Source organism: Macaca fascicularis, chromosome 18 (genome assembly GCF_037993035.2).
Source record: "Macaca fascicularis isolate 582-1 chromosome 18, T2T-MFA8v1.1".
Lineage (NCBI taxonomy): Eukaryota > Metazoa > Chordata > Mammalia > Primates > Cercopithecidae > Macaca > Macaca fascicularis.
This window is the reverse complement of record NC_088392.1, coordinates 3,549,486-3,570,866: the sequence shown is the minus strand read 5'-3', so window position 1 is coordinate 3,570,866 and position 21,381 is coordinate 3,549,486. Positions and strand designations below refer to the sequence as shown.

The 21,381-nt window shown below is 45.4% G+C and overlaps 1 protein-coding gene across 6 annotated transcripts in view; it reads left to right on the top strand.

The window, feature by feature from the left end:
* The first annotated feature begins 12,717 nt into the window (after positions 1 to 12,717).
* Positions 12,718 to 21,381, top strand: part of GALR1 (galanin receptor 1) — a 139,194-nt gene continuing 130,530 nt past the window's right edge. For 4 of the 6 annotated variants that reach the window (XR_012427039.1, XM_074022197.1, XM_074022199.1 and 1 more), the window contains exons 1-2: positions 12,718 to 14,131; positions 19,003 to 19,068. Coding sequence is in view for 5 of the 6 variants with exons in the window: in XM_074022197.1 (XP_073878298.1) it covers positions 13,466 to 14,131; positions 19,003 to 19,068 (732 nt within the window). In the remaining variant the exon portion in view is untranslated. The other 2 variants (XM_074022198.1, XM_074022196.1) reach the window with 2 other exon arrangements.

Sequence of the window (21,381 nt, the reverse complement as noted above, 5' to 3'; positions counted from 1 at the left end):
TTTTGTTTTTTTTGAGACGGACTCTCGCTCTGTCGCCCAGGCTGGAGTGCAGTGGCGCAACCTCGGCTCACTGCAAGCTCTGCCTGCTGGGTTCACGCCATTCTCCTGCCTCAGCCTCCTGAGTAGCTGGGACTACAGGAGCCTGCCACTGTGCTCGGCTAAATTTTTTTTTGTATTTTTAGTAGAGACGGTTTCACCGTGTTAGCCAGGATGGTCTCGATCTCCTGACCTCACGATCCACCCGCCTCGGCCTCCAAAAGTGCTGGGATTACAGGCGTGAGCCACCGCGCTTAGCCATGTGTCAGTGTTTTTGAATGATCAGCAATTGGTGGTGTTTTTACTATTGGTCCATTACATTAACAGAGCTGATTACATCATAAATATGGAGAGATGTGATAAAATTCTGTCACAAGGAGTGCAAGTATCTTAAAATAATCAGCTGAACTACAGAGAGAAGGAATAAAATACTGTAACAGTAGAATGTTAGAAGCAAGTGTCTTAAAATGCAAACATTCACAAGCTGAATGGATGGATAACTTCAAAGCAGCATTTTTTCATGCTTATTTTATGCTCCCACTGTTCTTGGAACTTTCCATCTATTAGTTCATTTAATTTTCAGAACAACTCCATAGGGGAGGTGCTATTATTTCTGTTTCACCAAGAAAACATCTGAGGCAAAAGAAAGGAGGAAACTAGTGTAAGTGCCCCAAATTGGAACAGTAGCTCCGTTGGGGTTACCCTGGGTTAGAGGACAGAAGAAGAAACTGGTTGTTTACCCCAGCTCCATTAATCTATGATGTCTAAAAAATTTAAAAAATCATTTTGCTATTTTAGCATCCTATTACACATTACTTCCTATAAATAACATATGTGTTTCTCCTTATGAAAAACAAATGTGATCATATGGAATGTGGAACAGTGTTTATCCTCAGCCCCTCCCCACTGTCAGGGCCTTGGGGCAAGGAAGCTGAGGGCTCAGGAGCCTTGGCAAGGGCAAGAATGCGGGAAGGAAGAGGGGAAGCTCCTGTGGCAGATGTGTTTCTGCAGGGGTTGGAATGCTGTTGGGAGAAGCTGAGGCAGGGCTTGCATGTCTGACATAATGTAAAAGCGTCTTGGAACATGTCCAGGGTCTAAAACCCCTCGTGACCTTTGGAACACCAAGCTCTGCTAAAGGGTGGAAGGCTACTCTCACATACCATAATCTAAGCCCAGGGCATAAAATCCCCTCGTGGCTTGGATAGAATCCAGGGCTCGTGGCTCTGGAATGTGTATAGACTTGCTGGCTCCTTGCTCTCCCAGAATCTATTGTATCTTGAGTTAAAAGAACCTGCTCCCTGTTATCTCAAGTAGCAGAGCGTATGCTAAACTGTCACAGCTGTAAATCATGTGCTTACTGCAACGCTCCTTTCAACCCCGCATTCTCACCACCTGTTTCTTTGATCACCAGTAAATAGTCTGGGCTTCCAGAGCTCGGGGCCTTTGGAGCCTCCACACTCTCGATGGTCCCTGGTCCCACTTTCTCTCTCAAACTGTCTTTTCTCATTCTTTTGACTCTGCTGGACTTTATCACCCCCACGGCCTGATGTTGGATCTGATCACCCCAGGAGACGCAAGGGGAACCTGTACACCCATAGCCTGGGCCCCTCCCCCAGGGGCTGCTGCCGTGGCCTCCCTGACCCTGTGGGCTGGCCATTCCTTCCTTGCTCTGCTCCTCGTTTCCCTTAACTTCTGAAGGGCCCGAGTCCCAAGGACTGCATATCACCTTTTTGTGAGGCCAAAGTTGGATGTATTAGTCATCTGAAACTGCTGGGAGTAAAATTTATACAGCAAAACAATAGATGGGAACTATATTTTAAAACTCAACAGATGACTGGCCATGAGGTTCTCACCTTAACGTGTCAGAAAACCATCTCACCGTAGTCTTTGTAACTCATTATTCTGTTTTATTGAGATGAGTTCTTCTCTGTTGCTCAGGCTGGAGTATACTGACATGATCATAGCTCATTGCAGCCTCCAACTCCTGGGGCTAAATGATCCTCCCACCTCAACCTCCCAGGTGTCTGGGGCCACAGGCATGCACCACCATCCTTGGCTAATTTTTGCATTTTTTGTAGAGATAGGGGTCTCACAATGTTGCCTAGGCTAACTCATTCTTTACATCTATTCTGCAGTTTAAGAAAATAAAACCTGGAGTGCAGTGGTGTGATCTTGGCTCACTACAACCTCTGCCTCTTGGGTTCAAGCGATTTTCCCGCCTCAGCTTCCTGAGTAGCTGGGATTACAGGCGCCTGCCATCATGCCTGGCTAACATTTTGTATTTTTAGTAGAGATGGGGTTTTGCCATGTTTGCCAGGCTGGTCTCGAACTCCTGACCTCAGGTGATCTGCTCACCTTAGCCTCCCAAAGTGCTGGAAACAGGCATGAGCCACCACGCCCAGCCCTCTCCTAATTATTTTAATGCAAAACTTAGAAATGGAATGGAGGGATAGGTAGGAAGTAAACTCATAAATAGACTTGGATAGATGAAATCGATAACTCCTTTAAATATTGGAATCCAAATGGACTTTAAAGAAGGGAAATAAAGAAGTCAAATGTGTTGTTCAGAATGGACAAGTTCCAATATTATATTGAAAGATAGAACATCAGCTATGTAAGTGGAAGACAGGCCATTTCTTCAGCTTCGTTAGCCAGAAAACATTTACAAGCTACAGTAGGTGACAGGCCACTGGGCTTATCCATAATGTGCTGAACAATGTAAGCTAGACCCCCACCTCTGGGATTTATTAGCAGTCAGAAGTTAGAAACCAGTTCATGAAAGACACTCACAGCTGTTCCAGTTCTTACTTTACTGGGTTTTGAGATTAATGAGGAGCTTCGGGAGGGCAGCCCTTGTTATTCAGAGATGCCCCGTTTCTGTTTCATACAGCTTTTGTGTTAGGGGACACAGTCCCTTTCTGGAAATGCAGAGGACTCTAATCGTAAGGCCCCTGCTTTCTGTATCTTCGATTTTCTTGCAGCACCACCATCCCCAAACACTGCATTTTATAGAAGGTGTGTGAATGCAGCTTTCTTGAAGCACTGAAGAACTTGTGAAGATCTGCCACTCTGTAGACTTCTGATTCATGCCCCTTTTTGTGCATTTATCACGCATGTCAGTAAGATATGCTTGTTTAGGAAAAGCTGCACAGGATAATCCTTTCTTGGTGTAAATTTCCTATATTTCATGCCTAGAGGAAGGAATTGTGTTATGATTTAAATTTAAGTGTATTCCTTTGATGAATGAATGAATGAATACAGAAAAAATCTTAAAAGCAATGATCTCTCAAATGTGTGACCCCTTACTATTCTTTAAACTTTATTTTCTTAGTGAAGTTAAGGGAAACAGTGATTACCTTAAATCTAAATAAGAAACTGGGTATGGTACCTCATACCTGTAATCCCAGCACTTTGGGAGGCCCAGGGAGGTGAATTGCTTAAACCCAAGAATTTGAGACCAGCCCGGGCAACATGGTGAAACCCGTCTCTACAAAAAGTACACAAATTAGCCTGGCATTGTGGTGAGCACCTGTGGTCCCAGCTCCATGGGAGGCTGAAGTGGGAGGATGGTTGAGCCTAGGAGGTAGAGGTTGGAGGTTGCAGTGAGCGGAGATTGAACCACTCCAGCCTGGGTGACAGAGAAAGACTCTGTCTCAAAAATAAGCAAAGAGATAAATGAAAATATTTAAAGTATTAAATCTAGAAAATAGACCAGAAGTATCTGGTTTCAAGTACCTATTTAATTTTTATCATTTTTGCATTTTTTTCTTTCCTATATATTTTATTTCTCAAATGGAGCATAAACGAATAGCTAAGATGTATTATGTATATTTCTCATGAAGCAGTGCTACATCAGGCCTTTTGTTGGTTGCAGAAACTTAACTAAAATTCACTTGTGAAGAGCAGGAGCTTATCTCATGAGACTGGCAAGTCTAGGCGGGGGACTGTCTTCAGGCACAGCTGGATCCAGCAGCTATAGTGATGTCCTCTGAGCTTCTTGATCTCCATTTTTCATTTGGCTTCCCTCCACATGAGTGGTGGCCTCAAGGGGCCTACTTCACATGGTGACAAAAGCAGCCGCCAACAGTTCAAACTTTTTGTAGATGTGGCAGTTTGGAATGTCAGGGGAAGATTAACCTGTGGAGTGTTTGGATTGGCTAGGCCTGGGTAGATGCTGATTTCTAAAGCTGAGATGTGTTATGTATATACAATATGTATATACTGTATATGATGAAGCAGTGCTACATCCCAGGAGTTGGGGGACATCTGAGGATGAATCTGCTTTACCACAGAATGGTGAAACAATGTTTCTCAAAGGTGGGGATGCTGGGCGGATAAATATGTACTTGCTTCAGGTATTTTCTATACAGGGAATGAATCTCCATGAATGTGTTTCAGAGGATACCATCTCCCACTGTACTTTGACATAGGTATATACTAAATATTCTACAACAGTATAAAGATTAAGAATATCATATGTGGACTGAAATTGATCCAGCTTAAATCTCATCACCACAAACAAAAATGTGCATGAGTCCTAAGGTTGGTTTAACTTTTCCAAGACTTAGCTGTTTGCTTGTAAAATGGTGAAAATAACGCCAACTTTACAGTTGTTATAAGAATTCGATGAGATAGTGAACATATTTCCTACAGTATAGCACATAAGACACTTTCAAAATTATTGCTAATTATTAATGACTTGGTTGATGCCGGTTTATTACTATTCATTCATTAGCATGTTCACATGCTAGTTTGGGAGGCAAAGATGAAACATGTGTCTGCTGTGTTTCAGAGTGTGGAGATGGTTAAATGAATGTGGCCAGATAATACTTGAAATGCTTCCTTTTCCATTTTTTCAAGATATTTTGTTTTACACCCTGTATATCACTAAAACTTAGCTACTAGACAGGATTATGTCCCTCGGGGAAAACTACAACAGGCCCCAGTGCCAGCGGTGGGGGTAAGGGAGTGGAGTCCAAGTTTTACTGTGAGTTCCAAAACCTGCTGTTTAAAACCACAGAGAGTGACCTTGCTGGAACAGTGGTCCCTGTGTGGAGCCTGGAACATCCTAGAGACCGGGGCGCGGGGTGGGAGAGGGGTGCAGCGGACACCCAAGGCTGGTGCTTGTGCCACACCCTTGGGGCTGAATGCGAGGGCAGGAGGGCCCGGCAGGGACTGGCTGGGAAGCCAGGGGGCTGGGTCAGTGGCAGAGGGGATGATGATGCCCCCCCCAAATCCCCAGGAGTTTGTGGCTCCAGCAGTGCTTGTGCAGCTGCCCTCAGACCCCAGGAGTGTGCTTCATCCACCCAGTGGGCTGCCTGCGTCTCTAAGGTGACCGGAGCAGCTGGGTCCCCAGGCTGGCCCTGCACTTGTCCTCACAGACACACGGGGCCTATGCGCAAGCAGGGAGGATGCCGACGGCATCCACTCCCCCAAACCCTTCCCTAGCCGGTGCTTGGCTGTGTGGCAGACCTCCAGAGACCCAGAGCAGCTGCCTGGAGCCGACCCCAATGTGCCCCGGAGAGACTCCTGGGTTGTGGGACTGCAAGATGCTTGTCCTGTGACATGCGAAGTTACAAAGCATTGTGAGGGTGCTTTGGGAAGCCAGGACGAGTTTTCTGTGAATATAGAGGGAGAAGTGACGTGCCCTAACAGGGATAGCCAAGAGGACTCTGGAAATGAAGTAACATTGCAGCTGGGACTTGAACGATGAGTGAAAACATGTTAGGTGTAATAAAATGAAAACTGACATTCACATAGGTAGTCTGTCAGGAAGGCAAAAAAACTAAGAGCAGGGTATGTTAGGACGCTTAGTAAGAGTCCATTTGACTGGAACGGCTCCTGGGAACACAGGGAGTGGGGAGCCAGGAGTTCCAGGGACATTGCACAGTATCCAGAAGGAAGGGCCCTGGTGCAAGCTACAAGGCTGCTCAGGGAGTCACGGGGTCAGCACACAGGCACTCGGGACAGAGCTCTGTGTCAGATGGTGACATCCTGTGGGATGGAGAAACTGCAGCCCATCTTCACATTTGCTGTAAGATCCAGGTGATCGTTCTGCCAGTTGCTCATCGGTCCAAGTCCCCTTTGTTTTTCCCGTGGCGCCTGATCGCACAGAACAAACGTAATGGAACCCATGGAAAGAAACTCCAGGCCAGGCGCGTGGGTCGCGCCTGTAATCCCAGCACTTTGGGAGGCCGAAGTGAGCAGATCACTTGAGGTCAGGAGTTTGAAATCGGCCAGGCCAACATGGTGAAACCTAATCTCTCCTAGAAATACAAAAAAATTAGCCGGGCATGGTGGCGGGCACCTGTCATCCCAGCTACTTGGTAGACTGAGGCAGGAGAATTGCTTGAAACCAGGAAGTGGAGGTTGCAGTGAGCTGAAATCTCACCACTGCACTCCAGCCTGGGTGACAGAGCAAGACTTTGTCCTAAAAAAAAAAAAAAACACACAAAAACTCCAGATTCTAGGATGCTCCACAATAAGGGGATATAGCAATCCTGAGGACCTGGACATGAGGCCTGGATGTTTTTTATTGGTTTTTGAGATTTGTTTCTTCATGTTCTCATGAAATTTTTCCATTTTCCTCTTGGAGATATTTTTCTGACTCAATCCCAATATATTTGCTATAAAGCATTAAATTCTTTGAGAACAGAAAAACACTTTCCAGACATCATTTTCTCTCAATATTACATACTCTATACTGAAAAGCCTTACTCGGCTTTGTAAGACAGCATCTTGAGTCCATAAACAAGCTTTTGATGAACTGGGGACATTTTTGGATTCCAAAAATGAAGAAGCAGAAAATTACAGTGCTAAACAGATATGAAAGCCACTGTAGCCAGCAGGACTTTTGACAAATTTATTAGCCAAAATTTTGGAGCATTGCTAAGGATAGGCTGTGTTTTGCTGCAATAAAACAAACAAACCAAACAAACAAAAAACAGTTTCAAAAATTTCAGGGCTTAACACATGAAAGGTAAATGTTCATTTACATAAAGGGTGCTGCTGCTCTGAGAGACTCTCCTCCATCTTGTGACTCAGTGTTCGTGCCCTCTTCCATCTCACGGCTGGACATCATGGCCTTCTCCAGGGTCACCCAGGTCGATGAAGAGAAACTGGATGCTTGTGTGGGTTCTTCCTTGTGGCTTGGAAGTTTCTCTTTCCTATTTGTTTGGACCTAACTAATCCTGCAGACCTGCAGACCTGCAGAACATCAATGGGACTGCAGTATTCCAGGAGCCTGGAAGGGGAGAACTGAAAATTTGGTAAACACTCATATCTGTCACAGATTTTTTTTAGAGATTGAGGTCTTACTCTCTCACCCAGGCTGGAATACAGTGGTGTTATCATAGCTTACTGCAGCCTCCAACTCCTGGGCTCAAGCAATCCTTCTGCCTCAGCCTCTCAGGTAGCTGGACTATAGCACATGCCAGCATGACCAGCTAATGTTATTTTTATTTTTATTGTAGAAATGGGATTTTGCGTTGTTGCCCAGGCTGGTCTCAAACTCCTAGCTTCAAGCAATCCTCCCTCTTTAGCCTCCCAAAGTGCTAAGATTATAGACATGAGCCACTGTGTCTTGCTGAGTTTTAAAATTTCCATTAGAGACTAGGTCATCTTGGATTCGACTGTAAGAGAATTGGAATAAGACAGAATAAGACAGATAATTGAGACCCTTGTAAAAATGCAGGATCCTTGAAAGGCTACACTATTGGTGAAGGATTCACCTATAAAAAGCTTCCTGGTGAAGAAATGCTGTAGTCAGCTTTTGCTGCATTAAGCTGCAGTAACAAGTAGCTCACAGCCACAAAGGCTAATTTCTTGCTAAGGGGACATTTTAACTGGGGTCAACTGAAATCCTGTGCCATGTATTCATGGAGAACATAGCCCAAAGTGGCAGCCTGCATTGGGACGCAGAGTCTTTGTGCCCAAGGAATGAATCCCATGGTATCCCTTAGACCTTGAGCTCAGGATGACCTCACAGCTGTTGCACTCACATTTTCTCAGCCAAAGCCTGAAGGAAAGAGTAAGACTCATTTCTGCCTTGAGAGGAGCACAAAGTCACCCAGGAGAGGCAGGATTACAGAATTTTCCAATAGGGAGTGCAGTAAATGAGTGGGAGCAATAAAGCAATCTGCCCACAGACACTTCTAGAAAACTCTGTGGCAGCCTTAGGGCCAGGTGGGAGGGAAAGGCCTGAGAATTCACTCCCCATTCCCTCTCTTATGTAGGTTTTGGGGTTTGAATTTACCCTTGCGTGTCCTGAGGCATATCATGCTGAGAAATTAACTTAAAAATGTCCTGAGTTGATAGTACCATTGGGCCAATGGCAGAGCAAATAAAAACACTTTCATGGGAGTATGCACTTAACTTAGACCTATAGAATCATCACAGATATGCTTTGGCCCAACGGAAATCTAAAGGACAAAAACAAAACAAAATTGGAAACAAGTTATGAGAATAGGAACGTGGTAGAAATAATAAAAGCACAATTAGACTCCAAGGACTTCAGATATTAGAATTTTCAGAATGTAAAATCAGCATATCTAAAATATTCAAATAAATAGGAGAGGTAATTAGAAACATCAGAAATGAGGAAGAAAATATTAAAAAATAGGCCTGGCACATTTGAAAAAAATTCTGTGAGAACTTAAGGAGAACAGTTAAATCAAGGGTGTATAGCTGAAGAAATACGAATAAATAGGCACAGATGAAGAGAAAAAAAGTATGAAAAAGTGAGTGATAGGAAAGAGATAGTGGAAAGGTCTAAGCTATGTCTCAGAACTCCAGGAGGAGAGAGTGCCAAGAATGGGAAAAGTAAATGAGATAATGGCTGAAAGTTTTTCCAGAACTGATGAAAAATATATTAATCTTTAGCTTCAGAAGCTCAACAAGAAGGGCTAAAAAATGAAAATCATCACAAACATATCAAAGTGAAATTATAAAACAGCAACGATAAAGAGAAGATGTTAGAAATAGAGAAAAAAGTCAAATTGTCTCTAAAGGAGTGACAGAAAGACGTCAGCTGATTTCTCAAGAGCCACAGCAAAATCCAGAAGGTGGAACAAGATCTTCAATGTACTGGAAGAAAAGAAATGTCTATCTGGCCAACTCCAATAAGAGTAGCAATGAGCAATTTGTATCACTGACTATCACTAAAGGAAAACTTGAAATATATTCTCTAACAACAAGGAAAAGGCTTAAGATGAATAGAAGAAGGTGAAGAAAGTCATGGGTAAGAATGTGGGTAACCAAACTGGATAGTGCCTGCATCACACAACAACAAATATGCCTAATTGGGGGGAAATTAAAAACTAAACTGGGCAACAAAACCAGCTAGAATGAGAAAAAGTGACTGGAGTTAGAAGGCTTCCTGAAACTTGTATGGCTTGGGAGGAGGGGAGTGATAACAATTAATTTTAAATTCTATTTAATATTAATAGAATTTTAGTAAGTTCTGAATCCATGACTCCAGCTCTGGTCTCTCATTAACTCAAGACTAAATCCACCCAACTGCCATCTTGTCAGTCCCATGTGTAGCAAACACCTAAAATTTAACTTGATGCTCCCCACCTCCAAACCCGTTCCTTCCACTCTGTGTCAACTCAGTAAATGGTGATTTCCCATCCAGGCTGTCAGACTAAAACTGTGGTAGTCAACCTCACTCGCCCTTTCCTCTCCCCTTAAATCCATCCACCAACAAATCTCATTTGCTCCAACATTGAGATATCCAGAATCCAAGCCCTTCCCACCACACCTAGAACAATCTGTTGTCTGGGTCCTGCAAGCTTCCTGCCAGGTCTTCTGCTCTTTCCTTTGCTCTTCTAACCTGTACACCAGAATCATCGTTCGGAATCGCAGGTCAGAGCATAACATCTCTCTGCTCAAAACTCCCTGCAAGACTTCCTCAAGTCCAGAATGAAGTCCCAGGCCCCTTCCTTGCTCTCCAAGGTCCGAGGTCATCCATCCCCATTTTCCTCAACCAATGTTTTCTGGCCTCATGGCTGACAAATCTTCCCAGCTGTTTCCATGACAGTAAAACTGTCGTCCTCGTTCGTTACACAGGTTCCTCTGCTGCACCGTTTCCCAGGAATGTGTCATACTACCTGTTTAAAAGGCTTCCTGCTATACTTCTTCAGGTTCCTGCTCAAATGTCAGTTTTTCAGATGTTTCTCCCAATTGCCCTGTATATAGTTACACTCTTTAACTGCTCTCTATCCCTTATCCTGCATTCTTCTCTTTTAGGGTTGTATTAGGCCATTCCTGCATTGCTATAAAGAAATACCTGAGGCTGGGTAATTTACAAAGAAGAGAGGTTTCATTGGCTCACAGTTTTGTGGGCTGTACAGGAAGCATGGTGCTGGCATCTGCTCAGCTTCTGGGGAGGTCTCGGGAAGCTTCCAATCATGGCAGAAGGTGAAGGGGGAGCAGATACATCTTACATGGCAGGAGCAGGAGCAAGAGAGAGAAGGGAGGAGGTGCCACATATTTTCAAATAACCAGATCTTGAGACTCACTGTCCTGAGGACAGCACCAAGCCATGAGCTATCCACCCCATTGACCCAAACCCTCCCACTGGGCTCCACCTCCAATATTAGGGATTATAATTCAATATGAGATTTGGCGAGGACAGGTGTCTAAACTATATCAGTGTTTACCACATGTGACATTATCATTTTATTTTTAAATGTCGTGTCCGTAATGAAATGTAAAATCCATACAAGAAAGAACTTTGTTGTGTTGCTCTATCTTCAGAACCTACAATGGCTCCTGGCACATAGTAGGCACTCAAGGGTAACCAGTAAAATAATAAAAGTAGGTCATATCTTCCTTTTCCAAGAATGTGGAGGGAGGGAGAAAACACTTTAAAATGCAATTCAAAAGATGTCATGCAAAAAAAGAAAAAATAAAAGCACAGAAATAGAAAAAAAGTACAAAATAAAATGTTAAAAATCCATATAGATTAGTAATAATAAAAATGACCTAAACTTGCCAGTTAAAAACTAGAGATTTTAAAATTATGTTTTAAAATAATTCAGTTATGTGCTATATTAAAGCAATACCTTTAAATTGCAGGACATAACAGGAAGGCTGCAAAAGATGTAACAGGCAAATACAAAGCAAAGAATGTTGGTGTACTTATAGCAATAACAAATTATACTTTAAGGCAAAAACAAACAAAACATGTACCGTAATACCAACTATGTAATGTTAAAGCAAACAAAAAGTCACTACAATATATTATTTAAGATCATATGCATATGCCAAAAATGTATAAAGAAATGACTAACAGACAACAAATTTAGGTTACTTGGAGATAGTAGGAGAGGTGGAGGTTGTGATTGGAAAGTATACAAAAGTGACTTCAACTCCACTGATAATATTTAAAAATTATTCTAAGCTGGATGGTGGGTACATTGGTATGCAATGTTATTTTATCATATCTGTTTCATGTCAAAATAGTTCATAATTTAAAAACTCTTCCAAATCATATTACTACTAACAGAGGTGTCCAATATAACATGATACCTTGAAAGCCTGGGTCGGAGAGCATCTCAGGAAAAAAAGCAATACGGATTGGCAAGATCACCTAAGGAAATTTCAAGGCATTCTCTCAGGTCAGGGCAGGTAAGCGCATTCTTGGCAGGTTGCTTACACTCAATTTGGTCTTCCAGAAAATGTGTGTGAATAGAACAATTCCCTTGCAAGGAACTCCCTAGCAATGAATGCAGATAAAATACATAGATGTTCATAAAATACACAGATGTTCAATGAACTTGCATCAAGATTTATCTGGAAATGAGGCAGAACAGAGCTAACAAGATAGAAAAACAAGATCCTACAACTCCCTAAGGTGAAGAGCCCCTGCCCTCTTTGGTCGTTGGATTACCCATGCCCTCAGGCACTGCGTCCGCGCGTAATGGACAACCACCAGATGGAGAATGCTGGAAACGCATCGGTGTTTTTGAAAGTGAAACAGACAAATCACCCCAAATAAAGGAATCAGTGTCGGCTCTCTAGCTGGGAACCACCCAGGTTACAAAGATAACGTGACTGGCCCTGCTGTACCGAAACGGCTTAATTTCTTTCTGGCAAATCTACATTTATCGCAGTAAGATACTAAGCACGTTCTTTCACTTTAAAAATATTTTGTCATCGCTGCAGTTTATGGCCCTCAGATGAGTAATGCAAGGCAAAAATGATGTGAGGTTGAGTGGTGTGAACAGCTTTCCCCTTCAATGTCATCCACATCTATAGAGAAGCCCACACAGCCCTTTCCCTTCGCACTTCTCTCCTTTCTAGCAGGCCGCGGATAAGGGTGGGATTAGGCGGCCAATTTTACAAAACTCCAGGGAGCGGCGCCAGCCTCGATTTCCTGGGGTTATTCCAGGGACAGAGGCTTTCTCACGGACAGCCACCCTGGGGGGGAGGAGGAGGAGGAGGAGGAGGAGGAGGAGGACAGACACTGATGGGTGAGGGGGCCCGCGAACCCCTCCGCCTCCCCCCCGGCGCGCTCTGGAGCGCCCTGGAGAGCGCCCGGCTTCCCTCGCCTGCCCGGCCCGCAGCAGCTGGCAGCCCCGCCTTCAGCCAGCCGTGCAGGTCCGCACCCCGCGGAGGCGAGCGCGCGCGGGTTCCAGCCGGGAGGTGGGCGGCGACCCATCCCGCGAGAGTCCGTCCAGTCTCTGCTCGCGCACTGTGACTTCTAGGGGGCGCGGATTTCAGCCAGGCGGTCTACGTCTCTCAGTTGAAGCCGAGAGGCCCCTGGTACCCGACTCTTTCTACCACCAGGAAGTCCCCCAAAAGAGCTTTCGCCCTGTGGACACCTCGGAATCCCTGGAAAAGCCGGGAGGGAGTCGCAGGCGCCAGCCCACTGGGGAGGTGGCGCGGGAGGCGCGGGGAGCCCTGTCTGCAGGAGCCTCACGGTGCGCTGCTGCGCGCTCGGCAGTCCGGGGAAGCGCCGCGGGAAGGAGCGGCTCTGAGCAACAGGTGCAGCCCGCAGCCGCTCCGGGAGCGAGAGAAAACGGCCGGCGAAGATCTGGAGCTGTAAGGCGGAGAGAAGGGTCTTTCCACCTGCGCGGCTGCAGCCGGCGGATCCTTCTTCCCAGGCTCCGTGGTCGCGCAGCGGGCGGAGGCGCCCGGGTAGGGGACCTAGAGCTCTCAAGACCACCGTCCCTTCCCGAGAAGGTCCAGCTCCGGGCTCCCGTCCCCGCCCTCTCAGAAGGTCGCGGCGCAAAGACGGTGCCTTCAGGCACGGCCACCGGATCCCCGCGCCCGCTGGCGCGCGCCTCAGGGGAAGCTCAGACTCCTAAACTCGCGCTCTCCGTGCTCTGCGCCGGGACTACCGACCACCCCCGGCGCCTACTTTCCTGCCAGGCACCCGCCCTCCCCGCTCGCCCCGCCGCTCGCCCGGGCAGCCCCGCGGGCCATGGAGCTGGCGGTCGGGAACCTCAGCGAGGGCAACGCGAGCTGGCCGGAGCCCCCAGCCCCGGAGCCCGGGCCGCTGTTCGGCATCGGCGTGGAGAACTTCGTCACGCTGGTGGTGTTCGGCCTGATCTTCGCGCTGGGCGTGCTGGGCAACAGCCTAGTGATCACTGTGCTGGCGCGCAGCAAGCCGGGCAAGCCGCGGAGCACCACCAACCTGTTCATCCTCAACCTGAGCATCGCCGACCTGGCCTACCTGCTCTTCTGCATCCCCTTCCAGGCCACGGTGTACGCGCTGCCCACCTGGGTGCTGGGCGCCTTCATCTGCAAGTTCATACACTACTTCTTCACCGTGTCCATGCTGGTCAGCATCTTCACCCTGGCTGCGATGTCAGTGGACCGCTATGTGGCCATCGTGCACTCGCGGCGCTCCTCCTCCCTCAGGGTGTCCCGCAACGCGCTGCTGGGCGTAAGCTGCATCTGGGCGCTGTCCATCGCCATGGCCTCGCCCGTGGCCTACCACCAGGGCCTCTTCCAGCCGCGCGCCAGCAACCAGACTTTCTGCTGGGAGCAGTGGCCTGACCCTCGCCACAAGAAGGCCTATGTGGTGTGCACCTTCGTCTTCGGCTACCTGCTGCCGCTCCTGCTCATCTGCTTCTGCTATGCAAAGGTGCGCGGCGGGCACCGGGCCGAGACGTGCGAGGGAGGGTGGGGGGCCCGGGGGTCCCAGTGTTCCGCGGCCCTGCCGGAGCCTTGGCGGCAGCCCGGCCCCAGTTGCCTCCACCCCGCCGGTGCTGGGGCGGATCTGTGCGGGGAGGCTCCCTGGCCGCTGCTGGAGCTTGCCATTGGCTCGCGCAAGAAAGTTACTTGGAGTCTGAGAGATGCTGGGGAAAGTTTGCAGTTCACTTCGCATGGTCTGGTAGAACAAGTTTCTCCTCCCCTCCCCTTCCTCGCCCCTGCGGCGCTTCAGAGCCCCCAGGTTGCCTGGGCGGTAGGCGGGCGCTGCCGCCTCCTTCCCGGTACCGCAAACCCCACTCGGTTCCAGCAACTCTTCAACCAGATCAGCTGCGCGGGGAGGTTACCGCCTCGGCGCTGTGGGACCCGAGGGGAGCGCGTGGTCACCAGAGCGCGAACCTTTTGCGAGGGTGGCGGGTCCCCACCGCCCGCTCCCGGGCTCTCAGCTGGCCGTCGGGGGGCTCGCGGGGCGGCCCCTCTCCCCCGGGGTGCGCAGTTTGCCCTCGCTCCGAAGGCTTTGCGCACACCGGGCTCTGTGAAGCCACTGCTCCCGGGGACAGAGCTTTGAATTTTATTCTGAAGCTTAGCCTTATAAAACGGTGTTTCTTTACAGAGTCCTGACCGCAGGCTCCAGGAACTTGGAATGGAATGGACTCGAGCTTTCGGCTTCCCCATTTCAATCCTTTTTAGAAAGGTCTCCAGAACAGGGTGAAGTGGTTGAGGCGGCGGATCTTCACCCTAACTCTAGCAGAGGCACCGTCCACGCGTGTGGGAGATCGTTTTTCCCTTTGTACAGCCGGGCAGAGCTCAGAACTCACGTTCTTTTTCATTACGTCCACAAGTGTTTGAAGACTTTATACTGATCAAAACGTCTTCAGCCTTTGACACACGTGTTTCTATTTGCGTAAACAAGAGCTTATTTTAACAATCAGGGGATAGCGATTCACGGGGTAAACCCCAGTGTGCGCAGCCTTCTGGCTCCAGAGCGTGGCCATTTGAAATACAGCTCTGTTACCAGGTTCCCCTGACTGCACCTCGGTCTCTCATTCTGTTTCAATAAGGCTGTGACTATATGACCACAAATAACCTCACTAGGTAGAACAGTTATCACTTTTAATACTCAATTCACAAGGTATTTTTATCAACAGAAGTGTTTGCTATAAGCCACCTGTTTCCCCCGACCTGTTTCATCTATGTAGATCGTGTCGATTTTGAATAATAGTATTGCTGGATATTATCTGAACGGCTTGCACCAAAAGGTTAAATATAAAGAAATATAGTAGCACTTTGGGAGGCCGAGGCAAGTGGATCACCTGAGGTCAGGAATTTGAGACCAGCCTGATCAACAAGGTAAAACCCCGTCTCTACTAAAAATATAAAAATTAGCCGGATGTGGTGGTGGGCCCCTGTAGTCCCAGCTACTCCGGAGGCTGAGACTGGAGAATTGTTTGAACCCAGGTGACAGAGGGTGCAGTGAGCTGAAATCGTGCCACTGAACTCCAGTCTGGGTGACGATGGAGCGAGACTCCATCTCAAAACAACGACACCACCACCACCACCACCACCAATATAGTAGCAGTAAGGGAATTTGGAAAAGAACTCTAGCTTAGCTATTTGGAAAACGGCTGGTTTATTAATGTGGTCTTCTGCAAATGCTAAACAAAGGCCATCTTACCTAGCACAATTATCTGATATGTGCACCATCTCATTTAATTTGCACAACTCTGGCTTGGAGCTATTTTATTATTTACCCGCATTTTATTACTTAAGGAAAAAGAGCTTTGGAAAGGAACACCTGACCCAAATTATGAAGCTGGTGAATGATTCAGGAAGGAAGGAAGGATTTTAACACAGGGATTCCCAGTCTCCGGAGGACAGGACAGTTGCTGAGGCCTTGAGGACACTGAAGTCTGAGATTGGGAATCTTACAATATATGGCTGTTAAGTTCCTAATTATTGCAGTAGAACTGAAGCACACGCTTCCTTATTTCCCCAAAGCCTTTAGGGAGAAGAACTAAAATCTTACTGGAAATGACAAAGTAAGCTTTTAGGAATAAATTAGGCTACATTTCTGTCATTTGCGAGTCTATAGAAGTCCCACAGAAAGGCAATGTTTAAAAAATAGTTTTTAAAAAAAATTTTAATGAATACAGGATCATTTGGATTTTTTATATGGAAATAGTTTGCTTCTAAGCATAACTGGAAAAATATTTTGAATTCAGCATAATATTTACAAGTTAATTTCAGGGCTGTCATGGATAGGTGGAGATTTATTTCAAGTTGCTTTTCTTTGGCTCAGGCATTAGCTGTGCACCATCCAGTTAAGGATTTTGCTACTTGAGTATTGGTTTCAGGATTCGCTATTCTTCAGGTCTGTTAGATAGCCTGAAAAAAAAAAAAAAAAAAAAAAAGCACAGATGGCTAAAAGGGAACCTGAGGTTATGATGCTTTAAATAAACAAAGAAACTTAAGACAATTGCATTCCAGAGTTGCCTTTTGCCTCCAAATTCTTACAGGTTTGTAAGGGAACAGTCTTTTGCACCAGACAGTTTCTGGGAAACCCATCGAATACATGGCGGGAGGATGAGTCGAAGTTGTCCACCCAGTGCCCCCGGAAGAGCCCTCGCCTCTGCTGCTGTGGAGCTGTTCTTCACCAGGGCTGTGCCCCTCGCTCACTTTCCTTAGAGTGAATTACTGTCCAGAACCTCCTTGGTCTACCACGAGGATAAACTCAATGGGCTCACCCGACTAAGTTACTCTGAATCTCCAGGATGTGCCCAGCAGGACCTGGGTTTGGTTTGAGCTAGCACCTTCCTGTGCACACTCAGAAATTTACAGACTCACCAAGAGACCCCAGTATGTTATTATCACTCTCTTCTTAAACCTCATCATACCCTATCATGATATCTACATTCTTCCTCCTTTGCTGACAAGACCTTCAATGGTATATCATGATACATCATTCTGTGCTCATACTATGGGCTATTGAAGAGAAACAGAGCTGATTAAAATATACTTGAGTATTTTCTCCATTGACCATTCAACAGCATTCAACATTTTTAGGTGTTTTGAAGTGGCTGAGCTGTGATCCAAATTTCTTTTTGGAAGGAACGCATGGAGCTCGGCAGCGTTATGAAGCTGGTCACATTTGGACGTTTTGTTGTGATTTGTCCAGGTGTCCCTCTCTGATTTTGCTTGTGCGGCCTGTCCTCTGGTCTCTCCTGTGTCCTCAGTGACCAGTGTTGTCCTGCGGTTTCCCGTTGGGAAGGCTGCCATTGAGCCATCTAGGCGGTCCTGTCCTCTTGGGCAGGGTCCTGCCTCCTCCAGCCCTTTCCTTCCTCTTTGAAACGCTCTCATTTGCTCCTGCAAGAAAGCCCCTGTTCTGTCGATACCTTGCATTCAGGTTTTGATACTCTCATTTCTGCTGGTAGAACAGTAAACTAACACCTTGTCAATGTATTGAGTGTTTTCCCAAATGCTCCTGCGGCAAGTAAACACTTGTTTTGTTGCGGATGTTGCTGAGTCATTTCAGGAATTGGGAAGCATTTCAGTAGGGGAGAGAATTCATACCCCTGTGATGGCTGCTGCTTCACCTGCATAAGACCTGGGCAGCTGGTAAATAGATCCTGTGGCTTCCAAGTAAGGTGTGACTAATTGCTCTGAAAGTGCCTCCTCTGGCTGAATGGAGCAGGCTTTTGCAATAAGTTCAATTTGATTAAATTATTTCCATGCTACAGGGAACAAAGAACTGGTTGGAACATGGCTTCTGGTTCCTTGAGAGACTTCTCAGCAATCTACAGACGATCTAAAGCACTTAGTCACCCTGGGGCTCGATTTTCTCTAGATTTTCCCTCACATGGGATATAGCAATGAACTTAAGTGACAGTTCTGCAGGCTTAACAATGTTGTCTAAGACCAAATATATGTTGGAAATTCCAATATCTAAAACCTCACATTTTCATATCATTTCTCCTGAGTATTACACTGGCAAGAAAAGACAAAAATAGCTTCTTTAATTAAGGGAGCCAGTGTGTCTCAAGGAGATTCCCTGACAGGGACATTAATTGTAAAACCTTTGCAAAAATGTTCTGTAAATCATCGATGATGCCGAATCCCCAATAAGTTGTCTAAAAGCACAGCACCGTGGGTAGGATTGGAATAAAGAGTGAAGGGAAGCCTGATGGGTGGTGATTTGCTGTAAGGACAATTGCAGTGGAGGCAGCCCATAAGAGGAAGAAGAAAGAATATTTTGGCACAAACGCTGGCGATATTTGGGTGGGCTGCGCTGAAGAAATGTCTGATGATGTTATCTTCATTTGTTTACTTGCCTCCTTTCCCCATCAGACAGTGAATTTCGGAAGGGCAAATCTCTAGTTTTTTGATGCATCCAGGATCTAACATTGTGCCTGACATGTAGTAGGGACCTGGTGTTTGTTAATATATGGGGTCCTGGAAGAAACCAAGGCAGATAATAGACTAATAAGCTTGCATGAGTGGGTCATGGCATGGCTGTTTCTGGGCAAAACCCCAGAGCTCCATGTGCTGGGCATTCTCTGCAAACAGGTGCTATGGCTGTGAACTTGTCTGGCTGTGCATCAGCCTTCCTGGCATGCTCGTAAATGTTAGAAAAGAATGTATTTGGCAACTCACATTCATTGTTACTTAATCACCTAATTTGAGTTTTTATTTTAATGATCTTATAAATAGTGATGCTACCATTTCAGCATGTCAATAATTGTTAATGCAACATACGCAGTGGGTTGTGAGAGGTGAGGCGAACTGATTTCATTAGTCTGTGTCTTTCAGGTTCTTAATCATTTGCATAAAAAGTTGAAGAACATGTCAAAGAAGTCTGAAGCATCCAAGAAAAAGGTAATGATCACAAATATATATATATATGTGTGTTACTTTTCAGAGCTTACTTTATCTTTATTTTTACTTGCCCTCATGTCTACCTAAAGCCTGTAACATTTAGGACCCTTGGTGTGGCTATGGAGGTTTGAGATGAGCCTCCCACCGTTAGGATGGGAATGGAGGGTCAGCCTTGGCAAGGGCATCGCGGGTCACTCTGTGCTGCATTCAAACTTAGCTGAAGATCTGGGGAGACGAGGAAACGCGGATTCTGCTGATCCTGCGCCTCACTGGGAGGTGTGCTTGGGCTGACTGAGACAGAGTGCAGAGTGCAGAGTCGCTGACATGCACACTTAGGGGGAAAGTATAGTCATTTTGTTGTATGTTTACAGTCTCTGATGTGATTCCAAAAAGCCCAGGTTTGGTTCTCGTTTAAGACAACGTCGTTATAATCCCTCCCTAAAGCCGCCAGGGCACTGGGTCGTCCTTGCCTCTTTCACCCACATGTGCTGACTCTGACCCCGCGGGTAAAGACTGAAGAGTGGACAAGGCTGAAAGCTGATTCCTTCCGTGGCTAACTGACTTTCTCATCCCCCAGCCCTGATTTAAACAAGCTTCTCCTGAGTAGTATTACAGCGCCTAACTTACTGATGGTCTTGACATTCTACATTTTGAGGAAAAACTATTTCACAGATCAAGATTAAATTAACTTTTACTCAGAAAATATCTATATAACTTCTAATTTTAGGAAGTAGAATGAGATTATTAGGCAATATGATTAAGGAGTAGGAGGTTATAACCGGACATTTTAACCCAAAAGCGTAGTAGTAGCATCTTAAAATACCTTGTTTTTTCCTTATAAGTATTTATGATCAATGACATATATAACTTATAGAAATTATAGTTTAGATCATATTTAATCATGTTTACTTAAAAATTCTACTTAAATAAAGGACAGCTTTTCCTGACTTTCCTTGTTGATCAACAGTAATGTGGCTAAAAGGCCATCTGACAGTCCAGAGTCGAAACTAGTGGTAGAGAATTGGTTATAGAGTACAAACATTAAGACCTTTTTTTTTTTTTCTGGCAGCAAAAAATTAGCTTATATTAGAAATGCAATCATACAGTTTTTAGGATAACCACCTAAGAATACAAGGTGCAATATAAGTAACAAGACCATGTTATGGCTTTATACCACTGATCCTTTCTTACATCTGAACAACTATGATGAATATTTCATTTTAGGCATCTAGGCCCCTCATTAGAGCAGCTGACCAAGTGCTAAGTTATATGAATGGAATAAACCCTGAACGTTGGTGCCTTCCTCCTTTGTTTTTAGTGATGTGCTGTTATGGTAGGGATTTTCCATTTTTCTGGTATATCTATTTATTCTTCCTCTGAGTCGCACTTCTTATTTCTAAGAAAATGGTTCTTTAAAGACAATTAAGGATCGTTTCTGACTTCTCCTTGGACAGTTATTTTTGGAGCCCCTGCTCTGTGTAGGACCAAGCTGACCCAGGGGATTCTAAGAGGAACTGGCTCCACCTGGAAGCCAACGTTGTAATGGAAGAGATAAATGTGTAAGTCCCAAAGGCCTGTTCAAGGGAGCAGTGTTTGGAGCATCAGGGAAGGAAGAGCTTAATTTCCCTTGGGAGAGATTGGGTTCACCAAACTTTAACCAAGAAGACATCATTGATCTGTGATAAATGTTTGTTAATGATTCAAAAGATTTTATGCTTACCAACAGAAATAAAACAAAACATTTCTTTAATATTTGCTGAATCTTACTTGTGTCGATGGTAGTTTTAGTCTCTATATTTGAAAAAGTATTAGAGAGAAATTGTGAAGGTCTCAGTGAAGAATAAAATACTTAAAAAATAGGTCTTATAAAAATGATTAGAAAAGCTGTTTTATTTTACAGTAAAAAACCTAAAGATCAGTGATTAGTTCAGTAATTACTTTAGTTATATACACATACACACACATATATACACAAATATTTAGATTTATGTGAGTATATGCATGTATAAGACATATGTGCTTACATATATACATACACTAAATATATCTATATAAAATTGTCTTTTGTTTATTCTTACCTTGAGGAGGTTCTAGCATTTGAAAAAGGGATGAAGATTTTCTTTTTCATTTTCACAGCCTCTGACCCTTAACAGCCACTGAACAGATGTCAGATCTTTTTGATGTATTTAATTGCCTCCTTGTTTGCATAGGACAAATAAATGTGGTGGTGGTGGTGATGGTGGTGGTAGTGATGGTGGTGATAATGGTGGTGGGTGGTAGTGGTGGTGATGATGGTGATCATTGTGGTGATGG